At 43.6% G+C, this 20,856-nt stretch overlaps 1 protein-coding gene across 1 annotated transcript in view; it reads left to right on the top strand.

Annotated features, from left to right (window-relative positions):
- Positions 1-1,730: 1,730 nt before the first annotated feature.
- Positions 1,731-20,856, top strand: part of NICOL1 (NELL2 interacting cell ontogeny regulator 1) — a 59,487-nt gene continuing 40,361 nt past the window's right edge. Inside the window, exons 1-3 of the mRNA XM_069203792.1 lie at positions 1,731-1,823; positions 1,951-2,102; positions 20,695-20,783. Of these exons, the coding sequence (XP_069059893.1) occupies positions 1,979-2,102; positions 20,695-20,783 (213 nt within the window). The 5' untranslated portion in view covers positions 1,731-1,823; positions 1,951-1,978. The remainder of the gene's footprint in view (positions 1,824-1,950; positions 2,103-20,694; positions 20,784-20,856) is intronic.

Here is a 20,856-nt window from a genome sequence, read left to right as displayed (position 1 = left end):
TTTTCATTGCTTATGTTTAATGGTATTCACAACTAAATATTTTAGTGATTTTCCACAGAGAAATGAAATATTTACATTCTGATATTTTTCCACCTGTGTTAATATTATGTGAATAGCCATAGGTTGTACTGAATAAAATACCACCAATGTACAGGTAGATATTCCAAATCATCTTAGTGTTCCACACTGCTCCTGCCTCCATCCAGTCAATAAACTCCTCATAGCCTGCAGTATCCTGTGTTTTACATGTAATTTTCAATGTAATGTAATCATGCAATGTATGTTCCTTCTGGTGCACTTCATCCTATATATGTTATCATGCACACAATAAGAAGGGAACCATTTATAAGTACAGACCACTAAGGATACTGATTTAACACATTAAAAACAGAAATGTTTTCAGAGCCTTTGTGAAAGCTGGACGGGATGACATTGCTCTGATGTGAAATGGAAGCTTCTGCCACAGTGTCGGAGCAACTACTGAGAAGCTTGGTCACTAGTTAATATCTTGTGTTTAGGAAACTTCAGGAGTTGGAAGAGTGAGGAGTAAAATTTGCAACAGGTGCATAGGGGGAGAATTTGTGTTGAAGAGATATGTGGGGTGAGGTTGGCCAGGCGCTTGTAGGTGAGGAAAGGGATTTAGAGCTTAATCTCACGTGTTGCTGCCATTATCTTTATATAGCAAGCACTCTGTGCTTAATTTGTGGAAAAAACACCAAAGAAGTGCATGGGCAGTGCAGGGGCCCGCAGGGGTGCCCCGGTGCACCCCGTCCGACAGCCTTTCCCTGGCGGGGAAACCACCATGTACATATTGACCACCAAAGTCTGATATTGAAAAATAAAAGTGCCGGTCCCCAAAAAAAGATGCCGGAGCTCACTATCTGCAACCACCTGGACAAATTAAGCACTACAGTGTAGGCGCTATAATTCGACAAGAGCCGAAGTGTTGATGAATGCTGTACTACACAATCTGTGTAACACAACACTTGCTCCTCCTTTTAACCTTGTCACTTTTTCCATTCAGTCCCCTTCGAGTCTCACTGTGAGTGAGCCTCACGCCTTGCAGTATAGTCTCACTCACAAGTCGTCTCATTGATGTTTACTAGTAAGTACCACGTCTAAAGGCTAGGTCTTTTCTGTCACATCATCATCAGATTTGGACCAGTGCCCTCTATGTATCTGTTCATTTGAACTTTGATCTTCTATGAATGCATCTTCTTTAGAGGTGGTCATTATATCATACTGCACAATGTCGTCAGTGGGATATCGATTTAAAGATATTGCCCATTGGCTTTATAGTCTTAATGGAGGAAACACAACATTGACAGAAAGAGAACACGGCATTACTGAGAGATTCCATAATTCAAAAACAAACACGTTTTTAATTTCAGAACAATGCACCTTCTTTAATGACTAAAGATGAACGTTTCCATTAACACTAGTTTATTTATAAACATGATGTGAGAGTGTGGGATGCTAACTGCAGGGACTAGATACACGGTAGGTAAAGTGAACACTTGGATTGTGGTCAGAAAAGGCGTCGAAGGCAGATAAAATCTCTAACGAAGCAAAGCAAATCACTAAGCATGTCTCGCACATCACTGTTACTTTAAATCCAGGTTTTTGCACGACTACTCTTTTCCCTGCTGTTGCTATGGTGAATCTCCATAGCAATGACCCTTTTCGGGGGCGAGAGGATGCGCTGGGTACCACAGGCTGGGTCTGAGCATGCGCATTACTGATCTTTATGATCCAGCAACAAATCTGCCATTCTAAAGGGACTCATGAAAAAAGGTCCTTCTTCCAGCAGACTCCCGAGCAAGGTTAGTGCCGTTCCGGTCACCAGTGGGCTTTATTTATTCTGTTTACGCCTTCAGCCATCAATGGAAATGTTTTCTAAGGAAGAAAGGCAACGTTGTCTCTCTGTTTCTCTTTCCCTTTCTGACCTAGGACGAAGCTGTAATTATCGATTAGAACGATGCCGTCGCCTCCTGTCTCGAGATTGATGTGTTTAATGGTGCTGATAATTTCTGTCCTGGGTTTGCTGAGTGTGAGGTTCGCTGCGGCCAATCCAGAGGCGGGGAGCGTCATTCCTGCAGAAAGTATGTACTCTAAGGGGGTTTATGTTCATTGCGGCAGGGGAGGGAGTGTTTGCACTCTCTCCCACACGGAAGCCTGGGACTCTGCAAAGAGATGCTTTGTTTAACCTGGAATGGCGCACATCCATTCACCTGACAGACTGAAATGGAATAGATCGAAATGAACGGCGTAAAACTGCTGGCAGGCCTAGTGTAAAATGTGTGTTCTTCCGCATATTTCAGCGCGTGAACAATAGCCATGCGTGTAACTAGCAACAAGTGCAGGAGGTGCAGTGGCAGACAGTTTAACAATAAACAGGCCTTCTTGCCATGGTACCTGCTCGTCTAAAAGAAATGCAAATGAGCTCAATTGGTTAATCTGCAAACGTAAAGGGGACTTGGGACCAGGTGTTGTTTTAATTGATCGAATCACACAAACCTTTGTGATTACAAATATTTATTCTATTCCAATGGTAGTGCAAGGGAGTTACTGAGCTGAGCCGTGAAGTGTATGCTTTTCAAGGCAGTTATGTAAAAGTAAATCATTAGATACAGTCTGGGTATTACTAAAATCTATATTTAGAAGGACCATTTTATCTGAAACCTTTTTTCACATTTAGTAGCAGTATATCTTATAGTGTGTGTAATGAAAGTTTAACATAAAATTATTTTTTATTTTTTAGTTAAGCTGTAAGTTATTTTATATGTGGCTATCTGAAGGGGAAAGACCAAAAAAACTTTCAGAATATTTCGGTTTTTTTAGCCACACCTTTGACCCCACCCCCATGTTCACTGACCCCATCCCTATTGCATGCAGCGTCACAGTACCAAATATTTTTCTAATGCACTTCAACCAATGAGTGTGAGGTACACTGGCAGTATTTAAGGGATACGGCACCACTCCACTCTACGCCACTGCAATCCGCCACTGCAATCTAGGCTGCACCATTTCACTCTGTGCCACTCTATTTTGTACCATTCTACTCTGTGCCACTCAACCCTACTGCAACTACTGCAGTCTATGCCAATGCACTCTATACTATTTTACTAAAAAACAATGCACTTTACGCCAATCTACTCTGCACCACTGCACTCTAAGCCACTGTAGTCTACTCTGTAACACTCTACTCTACACCACTGCACTCTACGCCACCCTACAACACTGCACTCTAAGACACTCTATTTGACAAGACTACACTCTTCTCCACTGAACTCCATGCTACTCTACACCACTGCACTGTATTCTTCACCATTCATCTCTATGCCAATGCATTATATGGCATTTTAATATACTCTGCACCACTGCACTCTATGCCACTGCAATCTATGCGATGGCATTCTATCCTGCAGCACTCCACTATGCTGTGCACCATTCCACTCTACGTCACTTCACTCTACTTTGAAATAATCTACTCTGCCCCACTCCACTCTACACCACTGCAATATACGCTGCACCGCTCCATTCTGCGCCATTCTATTCTGTGCCACTCTACTCTGTGCCACTCCACTCTACTCTAACCACTGCACTCTATGCCAAAGCACTTAACACCACTTTATTAAAAAAAACAATGCACTCTACCCCACTGCACTCTACGCCAAACTACTCTGCACTACTGCACTCTATGCCACTACACTCTACTCTGCAACACTGTACACCATCGTACTCTCTGCCATTGCGCTCTCTGTCATTCTTTTCTACTCTTTGCCACTACTCTCTACGTCTCTCTACTCTGCACCACTCTACTCCACTGCCCTCTACGCCAATGCACTTTAAGAGACTATACTATACACCACTGCACTCTATGACAGTATACAGTCCAACACTCTATGCCACTGCACCCTATGCCACTGCAGTCTGCTCTGCACCACACTTCTGTATGCCACTCTGTGCCAACGTACTCTATGCTACTACACTCTACGCCACTCTACTCTGCATCTCTCCACTCCATGCCGCTGCACTCTACCCTGCACCACTCCACTCTGCACCGCTCCACTGCACTCCACTGTACTCTATGCTAATCCACTCTAAGCCACTCTAATTTACTCTGCACCACTGCACTCTATAGCTCTCTACTCTATGCCACTGCACTCTACGATGCTTCACTCTACTATGAAACAATCTACTCTATGCAACTGCACTCTATACCACTGTATTCCACTCTACACTATTCCACTCTATGCCATCGCACTGTACAGTACTGCACTCTATGCCTTTGCACTCTACACCACTTTTCTCAAAACCACTACACTCTATGCCACTGCACTGTATGGCACTATACTCTAATCTGCAACACTCTACTCTATGCCACTGCACTCTACGCCATTGCACTCTATGCCACTGCACTCTATGCCTCTGCACTGTGTGCCCTCTGCACTCTAAGCCTCTACTCACTAAACTTTCAGTGCGCACTATGCCACTGTAATCTTAGCCACTGACCTGTAAGCCACTCTATTCTACTCTGCACAACTGTACTCTATGCCATTTTACTCTGCACCATTTTACTCTATGCCACTGGACCACCCTACTCTACCCCACTGTACTGTATGCCACTTTAATCTCATGTGCACCACTGCACTCTATGCCACTGCACTCTACACCACTTCATTCTACACCTCTGTACTCTACTCTGCACCACTCTACTCTATGTCACTGCACTCTACTTTACAATGCACCACTACACTCTTCTCCACTGCACTCTACACCACTCTACTCTACTCTGCATATTTCCACTCTACGCCAGTGCAGTCTACCTAACTACTCTATGCCACTCCATTCTACCTTGCACCACTCTACTTTACCCTGCTGCCTTCCACTCTCCACTACTTCACTCTATTCTGAAACAGTCTACTCTAGACCACTGCACTCTAGGTCAACTACTCTGCACCACTGCACTCTACACCACTAAACTCTACTCTGCAACACTTTATGTCATTACATGCTATGTCACTCTATTCTACTCTGCACCACTGTACTGTATGCCACTGCTCTTTACAGCACTTCACTCTGTTACACTTGAAACCACTGCAGTCTACACTAATGATCTCTATGCCAATACACTCTACACTGCTGCACTCGAAGACACTCTACTCTGTAAGACTGCACCATCTGCCACTGAACTCTGTTACACTGCATGCTACGCTGTTCAACACCATTGTGCTCTGCATCACTGCACTCTACTCTGCAACACTTTATGACACTGAATTCTACACTACTCTATACCATTGCGCTCTATGTTACTGCACTCTACGCCACTATAGTCCACCCTGTACCATACTGTATCTACAGCACTCTATTCTGCAACACTGCGCCACTGCACTCTATGCCAACGCACTCTACAACACTGACTCTAAGATGCTGTACTCTGCAAGATTACATTCTCCACCACTGAATTCTATGCTACTCTGCACCACTACACTCTATGCTACTGCACTTTACTCTGCACCACTACACTCTATGCTACTGCACTCTACTCTGCACCACTCAACTCTGCCAATGCACTCTATGACAATGCACTGTATGGCACTATACTCTAATCTGCAACACTCTACTCTATGCCACTGCACTCTACGCCATTGCACTCTATGCCACTGCACTCTATGCCTCTGCACTGTGTGCCCTCTGCACTCTAAGCCTCTACTCACTAAACTTTCAGTGCGCACTATGCCACTGTAATCTTAGCCACTGACCTGTAAGCCACTCTATTCTACTCTGCACAACTGTACTCTATGCCATTTTACTCTGCACCATTTTACTCTATGCCACTGGACCACCCTACTCTACCCCACTGTACTGTATGCCACTTTAATCTCATGTGCACCACTGCACTCTATGCCACTGCACTCTACACCACTTCATTCTACACCTCTGTACTCTACTCTGCACCACTCTACTCTATGTCACTGCACTCTACTTTACAATGCACCACTACACTCTTCTCCACTGCACTCTACACCACTCTACTCTACTCTGCATATTTCCACTCTACGCCAGTGCAGTCTACCTAACTACTCTATGCCACTCCATTCTACCTTGCACCACTCTACATTACCCTGCTGCCTTCCACTCTCCACTACTTCACTCTATTCTGAAACAGTCTACTCTAGACCACTGCACTCTAGGTCAACTACTCTGCACCACTGCACTCTACACCACTAAACTCTACTCTGCAACACTTTATGTCATTACATGCTATGCCACTCTATTCTACTCTGCACCACTGTACTGTATGCCACTGCTCTTTACAGCACTTCACTCTGTTACACTTGAAACCACTGCAGTCTACACTAATGATCTCTATGCCAATACACTCTACACTGCTGCACTCGAAGACACTCTACTCTGTAAGACTGCACCATCTGCCACTGAACTCTGTTACACTGCATGCTACGCTGTTCAACACCATTGCGCTCTGCATCACTGCACTCTACTCTGCAACACTTTATGACACTGAATTCTACACTACTCTATACCATTGCGCTCTATGTTACTGCACTCTACGCCACTATAGTCCACCCTGTACCATACTGTATCTACAGCACTCTATTCTGCAACACTGCGCCACTGCACTCTATGCCAACGCACTCTACAACACTGACTCTAAGATGCTGTACTCTGCAAGATTACATTCTCCACCACTGAATTCTATGCTACTCTGCACCACTACACTCTATGCTACTGCACTCTACTCTGCACCACTCAACTCTGCCAATGCACTCTATGACAATGCACTCTATGCCACTCTAGTCTACTCTGCGCCACTGCACTCTATTCCACTGCAATCAACCCCACTCCACTCCACCCTGCACCATTTCACTCTGCCCCACTTCAGTCTAAGCTACGTCACTCCACTGTACTCTACTCTGCACCACTACTCTACACCACTCCACTCTACAGCACTGCACTCTATGTCAATGCACTCTACACCACTTTACTCAAAACTAGTGCACTCTAAGCCACTGTAATCTATGCCAATCTCTTCTGCACCTCTGTACTTTATGCCAGTTCACTCTAGGCCACTCTACAACACTTCACTCTATGACACTGTACTCCATTAAAGTCGACTCCACTTTATGCCACTCCACTCTACAACACTGTACTCCACTCTATGCCACTCTTCAACTCTACACTCTATGACTCTCTGCGCAACTCCCTCTACACCGCTCCATGCCACTTTACTCCTCCATGTTCTATGACAGACTACTCAACTCTACTCTACCCCACTCCAGTACTCCACTCTCCACTACTTCTTGCCAGTCTATGTCACTCTACTTTAACACTCTATGCCACTCCACTCTATGACACTCTACTCTAATGTATGCCACTCTATGCCATTCCACTCTAATACACGACTCCACTCCAAGCCACTCCACTCTACGAAAATCTAACCTCCCTACACCATTCTACTCTACAACACTCTACTCCACTATACGCACCACTCTCTATGCCACTCCGCTCTGCTCTACACCACTCCACAACACTCTATGCCAACCCACTCTATGACACTCCACTTCACACTACTCAACTTTTCTCCACTCCACACCACTCCATCACACCCCACTCTATTTTACAACATTCCACTCCATGCCATACTCATTTATGGCACTCACTTTTAGTCATGGTGAACAGCTGCCAAGCTGATGTACAGCATGGCTAAAGCATACTGGCAAAGCCAATAGCTCTTCCATAGGTGAGACATATTTGCTTTGCCAATGCTTGTTTTAAAGGTGGTGTTTTAGGATTAAGCAAGATCTGCAGCAGTGCAGCGAGATGCTATTCCGGGTGCTGGGTGCATAGTTTAAGAAGGCTTGTTTTCTGGTATTTTCCTGTTTGCATTTCTTGACTTTGAATCTGGCTATATAATAGCTTTGTGTATTTGCTGAGATATTTTTCTTGCCAGGTAGGGTGGTGTGTTTGTTATTACTCCCATTTATGTGATGCGGCTGATCTTGAGTATGGTGCTGACCTGCAAAGGTAAGTGTTGCAGGGTTATCAGAATGAGTATGATGTGGTCATGCATGTGTACTTCTTTGATAGATCATGCTCCTGCATAAAGATCAATATTCATTGGAGTCATGTGAGTAATGCATTGTTGCATTCTTGGCCAGAAAGGTCCAGGTCTTGTACAATGGACCGTCAGCCAAGGTGCTTGCACATTGGCTCAGCTTGTACAGTGGTTCTGAATTCTGCTTCTGGAATACAAAACTTAATTCTACTTTGAAGGAATAGTTCTGGGTTCTAGAAGTCTTTGTTGGTGATAAATTCTAATGATTTCGTGTTGGTGACAAGATGTGTTGTAAATCCATATAATTTCAACTCAGGGAGCAAAGCATGTCGGATGTAGGTCTATGCAGGATTCACTTTGAGTTAGGTGCTTGACATTCACGCTTGGGTGACAGTGAGACATGGTCCTGACTTAATTGATATCCATGCAATTGGGCAGTTGGGAGATATGGTCTGTGCCATCTGCATACTGGTGGACCTTGGCTGCCACCTGACTATTTTGTTACGTGCCTAGCTTTTATTTATAAGGCCATACATGTACAATAATTGCAAGATCAATAAAACCTTGTATGTTTTGAGAAATATAAATCAAGATCAGCAAATGCAGGAGTAAGTCAATTTAAAAGTGTTGTGAGCTGTCTAAATTATTTCTACATGTTTTTTAAAGCAAATGACAATATAGTTGTCATGTTACCAAAGAACACAGAGAATTTTATAGAAACTATTTTCACCTACCATCACCTGGTCCTTCCAGAATAGCAAAATGTAAACCAATAGCTAGCACAATTGGTTCCTAGAAATATGGGAACCCTAGGCTGATGGACAGGAATCTGGCCAGGAGGATTTGAGGGGTTCCCAGTGCAAACTGAAGTTAAGGGAGAGAGACTCATCTCCTTGAGTTCTCTGTTAATCACCTGTAGCCATGATGAACTGGAAGATTACAACTGGATGAGTGTATGTCACTTGGAAAGGTAGACTGACAGCCAGCTAAATATATCATTACATCTCACATACATTTAAAAGATGCTAATCACTGCCTTAACAGAGACTTTGTTAAAAGTTAATGAGATATTAAGTAGAACCTGTAGGATGGGCTCTCGGTTAATGGTAATGAGGGCATCATTTATGACCCAGATATTCTCTGCCTATGTGCCTTACCAGCAGTTGTGCAGAAGTGGGTATAGTGAGCTAATCTTGTATTTGGGTAGTGTAGGAAACTGGCTATCTACGTAGTAAACCAATGTGAGGAGACACGGTGCAGATAGCCCAGACTACCCTTATTGGTTTACAGGGGTTAAAAGTAATAATCACAAATGTTCGCTTTTGTGGTAGTGTGGGTGAGCAGTTTAGGCTTATCAGAGAGTAATGCTGAGGATATGTTGAACACACAAAGTCAAAAAGTGGGACACACACTCAAAAAGAAACTCAAGACGAATGTTTAGAAAAATCTTCAAAGAAGGTAAATACTGTTGCTGTACAACAGTTTGCACGTAAGTAGCAGTTTTACTCAAATGCGCTTTTATGCCTCAAAGACCTAAAAGTACTTTTACTGCAACGGGGTCTTTGCAGACAGTTCCCAGATGTCCCCTGTCAGTTGTAGGGCGCTAGGGGAGCAATGTCACTTACAACACCAGTGGGACTGTTTTACCTATTCTGGAGCATCCAGGTGCAGTGGTGCCTGACATGCTGGGTGCCTCGTGCTCTGCGCAGCTGGTGAAGAGCAGTGGCCACCTAGAAACAGACTGCTAGGGGGACCTACGGAGATATCTGGGAGCTCTGAACAGGGGGGCTCAGTCTGTGGGGGTCCTGGGAGCAACAGACCATTGTCGGTTGTCAGGGACCCAGGCCGTGGAGCTCAGGTACAGTGGGTTTCGGTCGTGGGGTGCTCCTGTGTCAAGGCACCCACAATCCTTGGGTGGACCTGCAAAGAGGGGAGAAAAACAGGGCAGCCGTCCACTCTCAATGGTTGCCTCTACCATGCTGACGCCCATCGTCGACTGGTCTCTGGCCATGGAGTTGGAGTCTAGACTGGACTTAAACAAGGATTGGTTGCTGCAAGAGGTCTGGTACCCCAGGTGTTTGTGCAGTTCAGCTCCAGTAGGTCCTGGGGTCTTCTCACTTTGCGAGAGACGGATTGGTCCTGCTGGAGCCTGGTGACCTCTTCTTGAATGGCTGCTGCATTGGCGAGCCCGTTGGTCAGCCGAACGGTTGACTGGACTTTGTAGCTGATGCCTGCAAGCTGACGGGAAGTGGCTCCTCCACTTCACGGGAGATGCTGACAGTGTGGCGAAGTGCTGGAGGCCCTTTGAGTCTTTTGGAGGATGCACATCTGAAGGATTAGTCGGGTTGTCGCAACTTTGGGGACAGGAGCAGGTAAGCAGGGAGGATTTTGCACCAAAGTCCACAAGCAGTCCACAGTTCTTGGTCTTTCTTTTTCTTCTGTCAGACGAATTTGTTCTTTTGGTGTCGGGGGCCATTTAAATACTGAATTTAGGGGTGCTTAGGGGAGTGTAGAGCCAATGAACTACTTAACCTTTGGATGACTACACCCCCTAAATGAGCACTTCTTGTGCGAAGGGAGCATAACCCTGTCCCAGAGTTCCTAGTTCCACCAAAAAAAAGATGGTGGAACCCTTCTTTCGTGGAGCACATCAGGCTGCCTTCCTTAGGGGGTGTGACTAGCCTGGCAGTGCAGCATGCCTACCTGCATAGCAACTTTCCCACATGTCCTTGTGCTAACTGGACCTCAAGGCTGGGGGGTGGCAACTCACAGGTCTGGAGGAGCCAGGATCGCATACCAAAAGCAGTAGGGTCCTTGAAGGTGCAGGTATAATGTGACACGAGGGTTTACAAACTGAGGCATTGTGCCCAATGCGTCAATTTGTGAATCTGGAGCAAGGTAAACACTGCTTGTGCCACAGCTGCACCACAAAAAAATGGCACGGCAGTGGTGCAAAGGCCTGGTAAATGAGGCACCTTATCTGTTGAGTCTTATCATAGCATCTTTTACACAGATGACTCTGCTCAACTTGCATTAGGAACCACAAGTACTCTCAGGGCCTGATTCAGAGTTTGGCAGATGGGTTACTCTGTCACAAATGTGATGGATATCCCGTCCACCATATTACGATTTCCATAGGATATAATGGAATCGTAATATGGCGGACAGGATATTCATCACGTCTGTAACCCCCTCCGCCAAACTCTAAATCAGGCCCTTAGTAAGCCCTATAATGTGCTGGGTTGTCTACTGCTTTGTACTCTTGAAACTTGGCAGCATCAGCAGGCTCAAACTCCACCCATGAGTAAAAAGTCTCAAATGCATACGCTGGATGTGCAGCTATTACAAAAGTAACTGCCTCCACCCCATCTGGAACACCTCAAGATTTGTAATTGATCTCTCCTGCCATGATGAATGGATTCAAGTTTAAATTTAGAACCAAAGAATTAGAAAATCCACAAAATGGGGAATACCCTTTTATGAGTCAAGCTTGACGAACCTTCGGAAACAGGATTTTCCTTATCTCTGATAGGAGGTAACCATGATGTAATAACGGTTCAGGTTTGTGTGATAAGCAAAAACTACTCAAGGCATAACTGAAAGATACGTGTCCCATGTTAGGTGCCGAATGTTGTGTAAGTTATGACTTTAGTGTAACTCTACAAGGTATGCTTTCCCACCCACCGGTGACATGAGTGAGCACAGTTCAATGCACTAATGACAAATGTGAAAGACAGTTTATTGTAGCACCGCAAGATACTATTCAGTGTGCAATTGAGATACAAGTATTGCTTTTGGGTTACTTACAATCCCACAAAGGGACTGGGGGCACTGTGGAAACTGAAACAAGCCTTATTTTGTTATTCTAATAAGAAGAATTAACACTTTTAAGTAAAAGGTGTTTATTACTACAGAAACAATCCTTTTCTCAGTACATTTAAAACAACTATTCAGAAGATTATAAAAATAACAACATAGTATGTTTTAAATAATTAGAATAAAATGAACATTTCTAGCATTGTTAAAATGTCATCTAAAAATCATCTGGAACCTCACACCCTAACGTCTACTTCTATGGGCTACAGTGTGAGAACATGGAAGGAAGGGCAACTTGTAGTCTAGAGTGTCTTAGGGAAAAGAGACACACTGCAAATCTTGTTGACAGCAAAGGCTGTCTTTATCAGCAGAGGCTCAAAGACAGTGTTGCCCGTGAAGGGAAAATACACACTGCAGTAGCAGTCAGTCAGCCTTCCTCTGGGAATCAGTGCTATCAGCTTCAGGCGAGATGTAGAATTTGCAAAGTGAGAAGTGTGCCAGCAGTAGATGAGACCATCTGTGGCAAGATCTTCAGCCATTGTCTGGACGAAGGACTTCTCCAGATAAGTGATCATCCTTATATACTAACATTTATCAGAAGTTGGAATTTCTGACATACGTTTAAGAATGTCTGACATAGATTATGTGCACCCTAGACGTTTCTTTATGAATATATAAGGTAAAAGGATGTCAATTCAGACTGCACTAGTTTCATTACATGTCTGTATGTATTCTTAATTATCCTTAACATGGCGAAAAGTAGACATTGGGCCCAGACAAATGTCGCATTGATGGTCATATCCGTGTCATCAATCAAATGGGTTGACACTTAGAAAGATAGGGACTGGTGATCTCTGCTTTGAATGGCAGATATAACAATAATTCTGCATGAATCAGGAAAGATGGTGACTCCCATTGTGTGAGAGAGGGAAGATGGCGACCTCCTCTAGTCAAGATGGAGTTGGGGCCTACATAAAATGGAGTCAGACCTTGGGGACTTTACATCAGTGGGAGCTTATGTGGGTTGTAGTTGGCAGTTTGTGAAATTCTTTCTGAAATATTCCTTGTCAAAATGCACGACGAAACCGGAGTGTTGTATGGTGGAATTTTTTACATATGGCTGGATCCAAACTGGAAAGGTGTGGCAAGCCAAATAACGATGGGTTAAACCCAGACCTGTGACCACGGGTGAATTTTTGACAATGTTCAGCATTCCGTCCATCATCTTTTTGTGTTGCATAATTCCCAGGTGAACCAGTTAGTGGCCAAAATAGGAATTACAAGTAATGCGAAAATACTGAGGTATACAGTTCTTTCATTAAACATTTTGCCATCTCAAGGCAGGCAAAGTGTGCGGGTATAAAAGTCCAGTAATGGGGATGACGTGAGGGAGTTGGTATGCCAGATCCGGTTTCATAGTAGTGGTTGAGTGGTCTCCCGGGAGGATGTGATTCCTTAGTAACATATTGTTGGAATGATTGATGAATGGGTTGCAAAGTTAGAGCACCGATCGCACTTTGGCCTACTTCATATTGCAGTATAAAATACCAAAATGAAAACACACATATACACTTTAACTCATCCGTTTATCGTGCCATGTGTTGTGGTATGGTGACGTTTATTAGTTATTTCCCTCGGTTTCCTTTTTAAAGTGAATGGCAGCAATGTAGGCCTGCTTCCTATGTATTTGTAACAAATGAGGAGGTATGATTAAGGGTCCTGGATATAAAGTAACGCATTAAGTCTGAGTAAACAAGTGCACATGACGCTTTAGGTCAGTTTTTGGGTTGGAGAAGGTCTAGCCCTCTTTGGCGCCACAGACACTTGACTTTGATCTACTGCGTGACTGCAGCTTCACATCACGAGCTCAAACACAGAAAGAACGCCTCAGGCGAGCCTGTGTGCGCTACCTCTTGCTAGATCACTTTCAGGCGCCAGCCTTCCTGTCTAAATTACGTCAGCTCCCTTCTCAAACTTAGGTCAACCCAAGAGGAAAATGTATGATCCCAGGCTGGTTTAATTATTTGTTCCCTGCTCAGACTAAACTTCAGCCTGCCACTGTATGTGCCCTTAAAATTGAAAATCTTTATCACGTATCTGTTTTTAAGAAATAATTCTCCTCCATGTATTAGAATAGACAACATGAATCCTATATCAAAATCATGTTGTGTAATATACATCCTGCAGTGTAATATAAATATCATATAAACCCAGTCTTCCTCCATGATATTCATCTGTTCTTTAAGACAGAAGCCTGGCTGTCGGATGATGGTAACCCTACAAAGAAAGCCTAGGTTAGGTTATATCATGAGATTTATAGAGAACGAATGTTCACACGAGAAAGATATTTTAGCACAGACTGATAACCATTCATGTATCTATCTGCAATAGGTCTCACAGAGAAACAGCACCAAACGACAGCATTGCTTGTGAAAGCAGTCAGATTTTCAAAACCTTCCTGGATTTTCTGTAGGTTTAATTCACGGTGGTGGGTAGCAAGGCCGAGAGTTCAAGTTTACTGCAGCAGCAACCGGATAACCCGGCCACTGAGGTATAACTGTTGGACACTGGCACCTGAAAATGATAGAATCTACAGGTAGGACAATACAGAGAGAATTGTGGGTGGGTTAGCAGTTATCCCTCATCAATCTTTCATAGTTCAAACAATAATGACACAGTTACATGATGGGGCTGAAACCCTTATTGTTTGACTTTCTGCTGTTCCCTTGACCGTTAAATTCATTCAGGCATACTGACAACCTAATTTAGCACTTTCAAGTCTGTCTTTTTTCACTAAGAGGCTATAGCATTAGCCACCACCAAACATGACTTTGATTTTGTAGGTAACCTCAACCACTAGTTAGAGACACCCACGGGCTGTTTGCGGAATCATCGTAAATCATCTGACTGTATTAAATCTGAAGTTGCTGGAATATCAGCCATCAAACATAATGGGTTAAGTGTTACACTGTTTCATCCTTAGGTTACTTCATGTCTGATAATAATCTCATTTAATGTATTTGGACCAATCACTATGAGGATCCTTTCTATGTGAAAGTATCAAATCATACACAAGTCAAAGATTTCCATCAACCTCCTCAGTGTGTAAATGCAAAAATGGGAAACAGGAAAGTGTGCCCTCAGCATTATAATACTTCATGGCAATTTCTGATCACCTCCGCAAACAGTCACCCCAAAGACCTCCTAAATCATTTCAGTGTTGCCCTGACTGCAGCACTTGCCACCAGTTCCAGTTCTGGAAGGATACGTTCTGGAAGGATACAGCTCCCCATGCCTGCAGAAGAACCAATCCCTGGTTCTCTCCAGAATTAAAAAATCTCAAATTAGCTGTTCATAATCCGAGGGGATATGGAAAAGGCAAGGGACTACTCCACAGAGCTCAAAGCCAGGTGTGCTACCATAGTCATCTTGCATAAATTTAAAACTAAGCCACAATGGCTTTTTACTCTAAGCTTGCCTCCCACCTTATCTCCCACTGGCTTCTAGCCCTAGTGCCACCCCTTCCCAACATCTGTTGCAAAATATTGTCTGCTTTTTTAATGGGTACAGTTTAAAATGTTCAGGCTACTATTGCCACATTAACGATCCCTAGACCGGATAACCTGCCTAGTCTCTATCATACTGGCTACGCAAATGGCAGGATGGAAACCTTTATCCACATTAGAGACGGCCACATAGTGCAGGTCATCAAGGGCAGTCGCTTGTCAGACACTCCTATAGAACTCTGACCAGCTCAATTTATGATGCCACTGTTCTTGACCAGCAGAGAGATTGTCTCTCTTTTCAACATCTTTGTGAGACCTATCCTTTTCTTAGATCTCTGGAAATCCATGGCGAGGAAGCCATTATCAAAGAAGACACCAAGCCAAGTTCTGCCTTGGACATAGCACCAAACTGATGGTGCTATCCTTCCTTGACTCCTTAACAACCTTCAGTGGCTTATTGGAAATGGAGGTGTTCTTGTCTGTTTTTGATACCATTGATTGTAGCATCCTATTTCATACGTTGGTGTAGTTTGGATTCTCATGCCCAGTTTTTGACTGCATAAAATACATTCTGTCTTGGAGAAACTCAGTCTGTAGCTCTTTCTGCATTGTTCTACTACTTCAGTAAGTAAATGGTTTGTTCCCAAATGTTTGCAGATGACACATAGCTTTGTTTGGTCTGCAACACCTGTTTATCAAAAACTGCCCAACAAGGCACAGGCATCATGTCTGAAGTTCTGTTCATCGTCTGGTGGTGGATATTACTAACCTCTTGAGACTAAACCCAGCAACTACAGAGATCTTGCTTGCATCTTCAGACAATGAATAGAAGGAAAGGCCCATGTGCTCAGAAATGAAGGGCCTACGGCCGATGCCCTTCAAGGAATCTAGCGGTTCGTCTAGATCACAAACTTGGATGCCCAAGATACAAGAATTACCGGCACCTTTTTTTACCCGACTGCACATTCCTAAAAAGATCTTCCCGGTCTTTTCAACTTATACATTACAGTGACAAATGCCATCCATCATCCAATCTAGACTCAATTATGCCAGTTGCATTTATCTGGCTTCCCTAGAAAATGTCCCTTATGTCTGCAGCTTGTTCGAAAGGTAGTTGCTCGTGTTGTCAGTAGCACCCTGAGAAGGGTGCATACGCCTGTGCTCAGGTCTCTTTATTGATTGTCCATCGCTCCAGAGTTATTTTAAAAGTATTGACTTAAAGCCATATGAGGATTCTGTAGCCTTTCTGGCTTCCAGATTCACTCTCTTCTGCTCCATCCAATTTCTCCGTTCTGCCAGCCTCATTTTACTGATAGTTCCTAGCACAGGCATCATGTCCTTTTCAAGGTACACTCCTTTTCCATGGCAGCAGCAAATCTTTGTAACTCTTTACCTTGCAACCTCAGCACCAAACAAGCCTAATGTGATTTCCTTCAGGTGGGTCATGAACCTGGCTTTTTACATTGTGTGACCCTCGCTCTCTGCCTCTTCTACCAGGTTTTATCCTTTGATGTTTTTCCAGCAGCAAGAAGCTACCCGTTTATGTGCCTCATAAATAAAATATAACACACTACAAAAGGCTTTGGGGCCAAGCTAGCCAGAGCAAAACACGTGTGGGCTGATGTTACAGTGCTACGTTTGGCTGATGTCTTTTACATAAAATAAACATTGAATATACCCTACATCTGTCTTAATATGTTGGATCTTCATTTTGATATATTTTGCAATATATTTTCCATAAATGATGATTATGTGTTTGCCTATACGCTGTTGAGTATTTGTGCCCAGGAAGTACGACTATTGGGCAGATATGTTATGATATAAGATATTGTGCATGACAGCCATTAGGGATAGTGAGCACACCTTGCTTGCCCTTGCTGAATAAAGGAGCGACAGGCTGGTCTGCTATAGAACCCATAGGGGAAGCAATGCTTTCACTAAACAACAATAAGGCTCACGTGCCTAATTTACTGGCTCCAAAACGTTTCAAGCAGTAATTGTTAAATATTCTAGTCTAAACCTACAATGCTTGAGCAAAACATCTATTTTCCTGATTTTTCTAAAAATATTGTACCACTCTAGTGCAAGCACTCGCAAAGCCAATAGATTGGCTTTTATTTTAATGAAGTGATTCCTCATCGATTGGCAATACTGTTTGTGTGGTTGTAAGAATCGTAGAGTGTGTGAATGAAAAAATGTGTCAGGGTGGATGAATGTATGGATGAGTAATGGGATTATGGATGTGTAACTGAATGCATATATGAATGGGTGAGTGCATGAACAGAGAAATGGGTCAGCGAATACATGACCGATTGCTGGATGAGTAGATGGACTACATGAATGGATGAATGGGCGAGTGCGTGGATGGATGGATGAACAAGTCGATGCTTGAGTGAATGGATGCCTACAATCATGTTGGTGGCTGGAAGCTGTTCTCCACCGCTGCCGCTGCTGCTTACTCACACACGTGCTCACTCATTCATTTATACTTGAACTCAGTCACTCTCCCATTCATATATTCGCACTCATCCACTCACATAAACCATGACTTGAGTAACGCGCCCATTTGTTAGATCCCGCACAATTACAGATTCACCAATAGAAAGCGCGACCAAGAGGCTTTGCCCATGAATGACTTTGTTTATGAAAAACGCTCTGGATGTGCCAGACCCAAAAGGGGCCCACGAAGAAACAAAAAGAAACAAGCCTTTGCTGCTCAAGGAGAAAACTGCTTATGTAAGCATGCTCTGCCGGGCAACACCAATCTGCTCCTGCTCACGGGTGTGTGATCAGTGTGAATGAAAACCGATTTCTCCAGTACAATTGTACTCATCTGTAATCGCTGGTCCCTGTTCATTTGGAGCGTAATCCAGTCTTTCCAGAAGAGAAACGAATCAATGCATGATCACTAACAAGACGTTTCTTTTGCTTTTTCCTTTTACTCGTGCTAAACAAAGGAGTAAATATTCCAAGTGAGCAACAGAAACAGCTCATTACCACGCGCTCAGAGGAGCGTTATTAATCATTAGCCTATTTAATTTAACATATGCGACTCTGGCAACTCTGACAAGGTAAGAAAAGCATCAGACTGCCCACACACAGCATGTATCTCAGAAACGTGTTACCAAATACTCGGAGGAGAAAAGCGAACTGCCAGCGCATGCTCAGTGAGACTTTAAGCACTAGGCCTGGGCAGCCCCTGAGTGGTCACTCCTGCCATGAATCAGTATCAATGAATCTCTCAATAGGTGGACACATCCAACACGAGACATCACCGTTTGTTCTCTGATGTCCCATTGCAAGCACTATTGCTCTTTTTTCTGCAGTGCTACAGACAAACATAAATACCTCAATGGAGCCAATGGGAAAATAAACCATCACATGCACAGAGGTGCGGTACTAAACATCAGCCTATGCTCAAAATATGCAACCCAGGCAATTCTGCCAAACCGAAACAAATAGCAGCAGACCACACACGCAGAGCATACAAAACAGAAAAGGGACATGTTTTTCTATGCTCTGGAACGAAACGATAATCACCAGTGCATGCTCATAGAAGACATTAGGCACTGGGCATGAACAACACTTGAGGATTTTCAATCTGTTTTGTGGGCATGCTCGTTCATGAAAGATTCTCTTTTGATTACTGACTGTCCTCTTTATATAGTTGGATTCCTGGAATGAGTCATTGGCTACAAAATCACTCCATGGGAGCCTCATGCAACATCAGACACAAATTATTGCGAGTTCAGTGGCCCTATGTCCTCTTTGCAGTTGGAAGTTTTGGAGCCGATTCACAGAGGCATGTAAGAGTATATAAGAGTACTACTTCCTGTACTCATAAATGTTTTGTGGCTCAGCCTCATAGGGATCAATGTGCCCAAAACAGCTGCCATTTTCAGCTTTGAAAGTTGACCAGTAGGTAGGGGCAGTAACTATTTCCTATTTACCTTAGACTCAATTGCCTCTGCTGCTGTATACAAGTGAACACCATCTGGTTCTTTTCTTTTTCCAAAACTTGAATTTACCAAACGGCGGGACATCAGCTCCCCTACTGTGGCAACCTATTGCCTAGGAGATAGAACTGATCCTGACCTTCTGGTAGACCGGTCCATTCTGGATCATGGCAAGTTATTTAAATGAAAGTTTCCGAAATAAGTAAATACTGTCGAGATTGAACCACTTATCACCAGACCAATGTCAGAATGGCACCTGACCCTTAGCATTAAGATCGGTTGGGTTAGTGGGAATGAAACAACTGTATTATAGAACATTATGACCAACAAACCACTTTGTTTCTGTTATTCAACATCTCTACATCTTTCCAAACTCCAGATACCACCTTGTTTTTGTGATCTTTATTTTGGGCTGTATTAGCATACATCTTAAAAGGAAACCTTGGCAGCTCTTGGTGGGCAGATCATCAGCAGAGCCTAACATAAAAAGGCCTTCATGTTGTGTTGGTACTGTTGTGTTGGTTGTGTTGTGTTGGTAATTGCCGCACACTCTCTCTGACTACTTCCCCCAAGAGACTAAGGGGCTAATAAGTACGTGCCCCAAATATCCTCCCCTTCAACTTGCTCAATATACGGCGGTCAGCAGTGTGTGTGTATGTGTGTGTGTGTGGGGGTGGAGGGGGGTTTCTTTCCTTGTGATATGTGGATTTTAATATGCACATGTGAATAAAAATAATGGGGGTTATTACAACTTTGGAGGAGGTGTTAATCCGTCCCAAATGTGACGGAAATACCACCAGCCGTATTACGAGTTCCATAGGATATAATGGACTCGTAATACGGCTGGTGGTATATCCGTCACTTTACCGTCACTTTTGGGATGGATTAACACCTCCTCCAAAGTTGTAATAACCCCCAATATCTACATACTGTAAGGTAGAGGGTATCAGAAATGTGAATGCACCCACAAAAGCATTTCACACTAGCTCCGAAAATGCGGAAGTATTGTTATCAACTTACACCGATCTTGCACAGATGTAGAATACATTGCCCTAATATTTATTTGTACACATGTAGTACATATGCATCTATACGCTGATGTACACAATTGTTACTGTTAGTCGTGAGGTGCAGTGCATGAGGCACAGCCAACACCTGCTGCATGCTTTGCTTCACTGTTTGCCAGCCAGCCACGTGACACAATCATTAGGATTAGACCGGTCTCCTTGTGAACGTGTATGCAGAGTTTCAATATGTGTGTCTAAAGTGCCATCCACAGCTGCAAGGTAGATATGATTCGTGTATAAGATTGCATTTTTCTATTTCTTCCCCTTAGGTCGACCCTGTGTTGACTGCCATGCGTTTGAATTCATGCAGAGGGCTTTGCAGGATTTGAAAAAGACCGCATATAACCTGGATGCACGGGTAAGTAGTGCTTTTTAAAGGAAATTTGTAGGCTTAACATACTGGATTAAGATATTCCACCATCTAAAACATA

This window comes from Pleurodeles waltl, chromosome 1_2, assembly GCF_031143425.1.
Source record: "Pleurodeles waltl isolate 20211129_DDA chromosome 1_2, aPleWal1.hap1.20221129, whole genome shotgun sequence".
Taxonomy (NCBI): domain Eukaryota; kingdom Metazoa; phylum Chordata; class Amphibia; order Caudata; family Salamandridae; genus Pleurodeles; species Pleurodeles waltl.
Note: the sequence above shows the minus strand (reverse complement) of the source record. Positions and strands in the feature narration are given on the sequence as shown.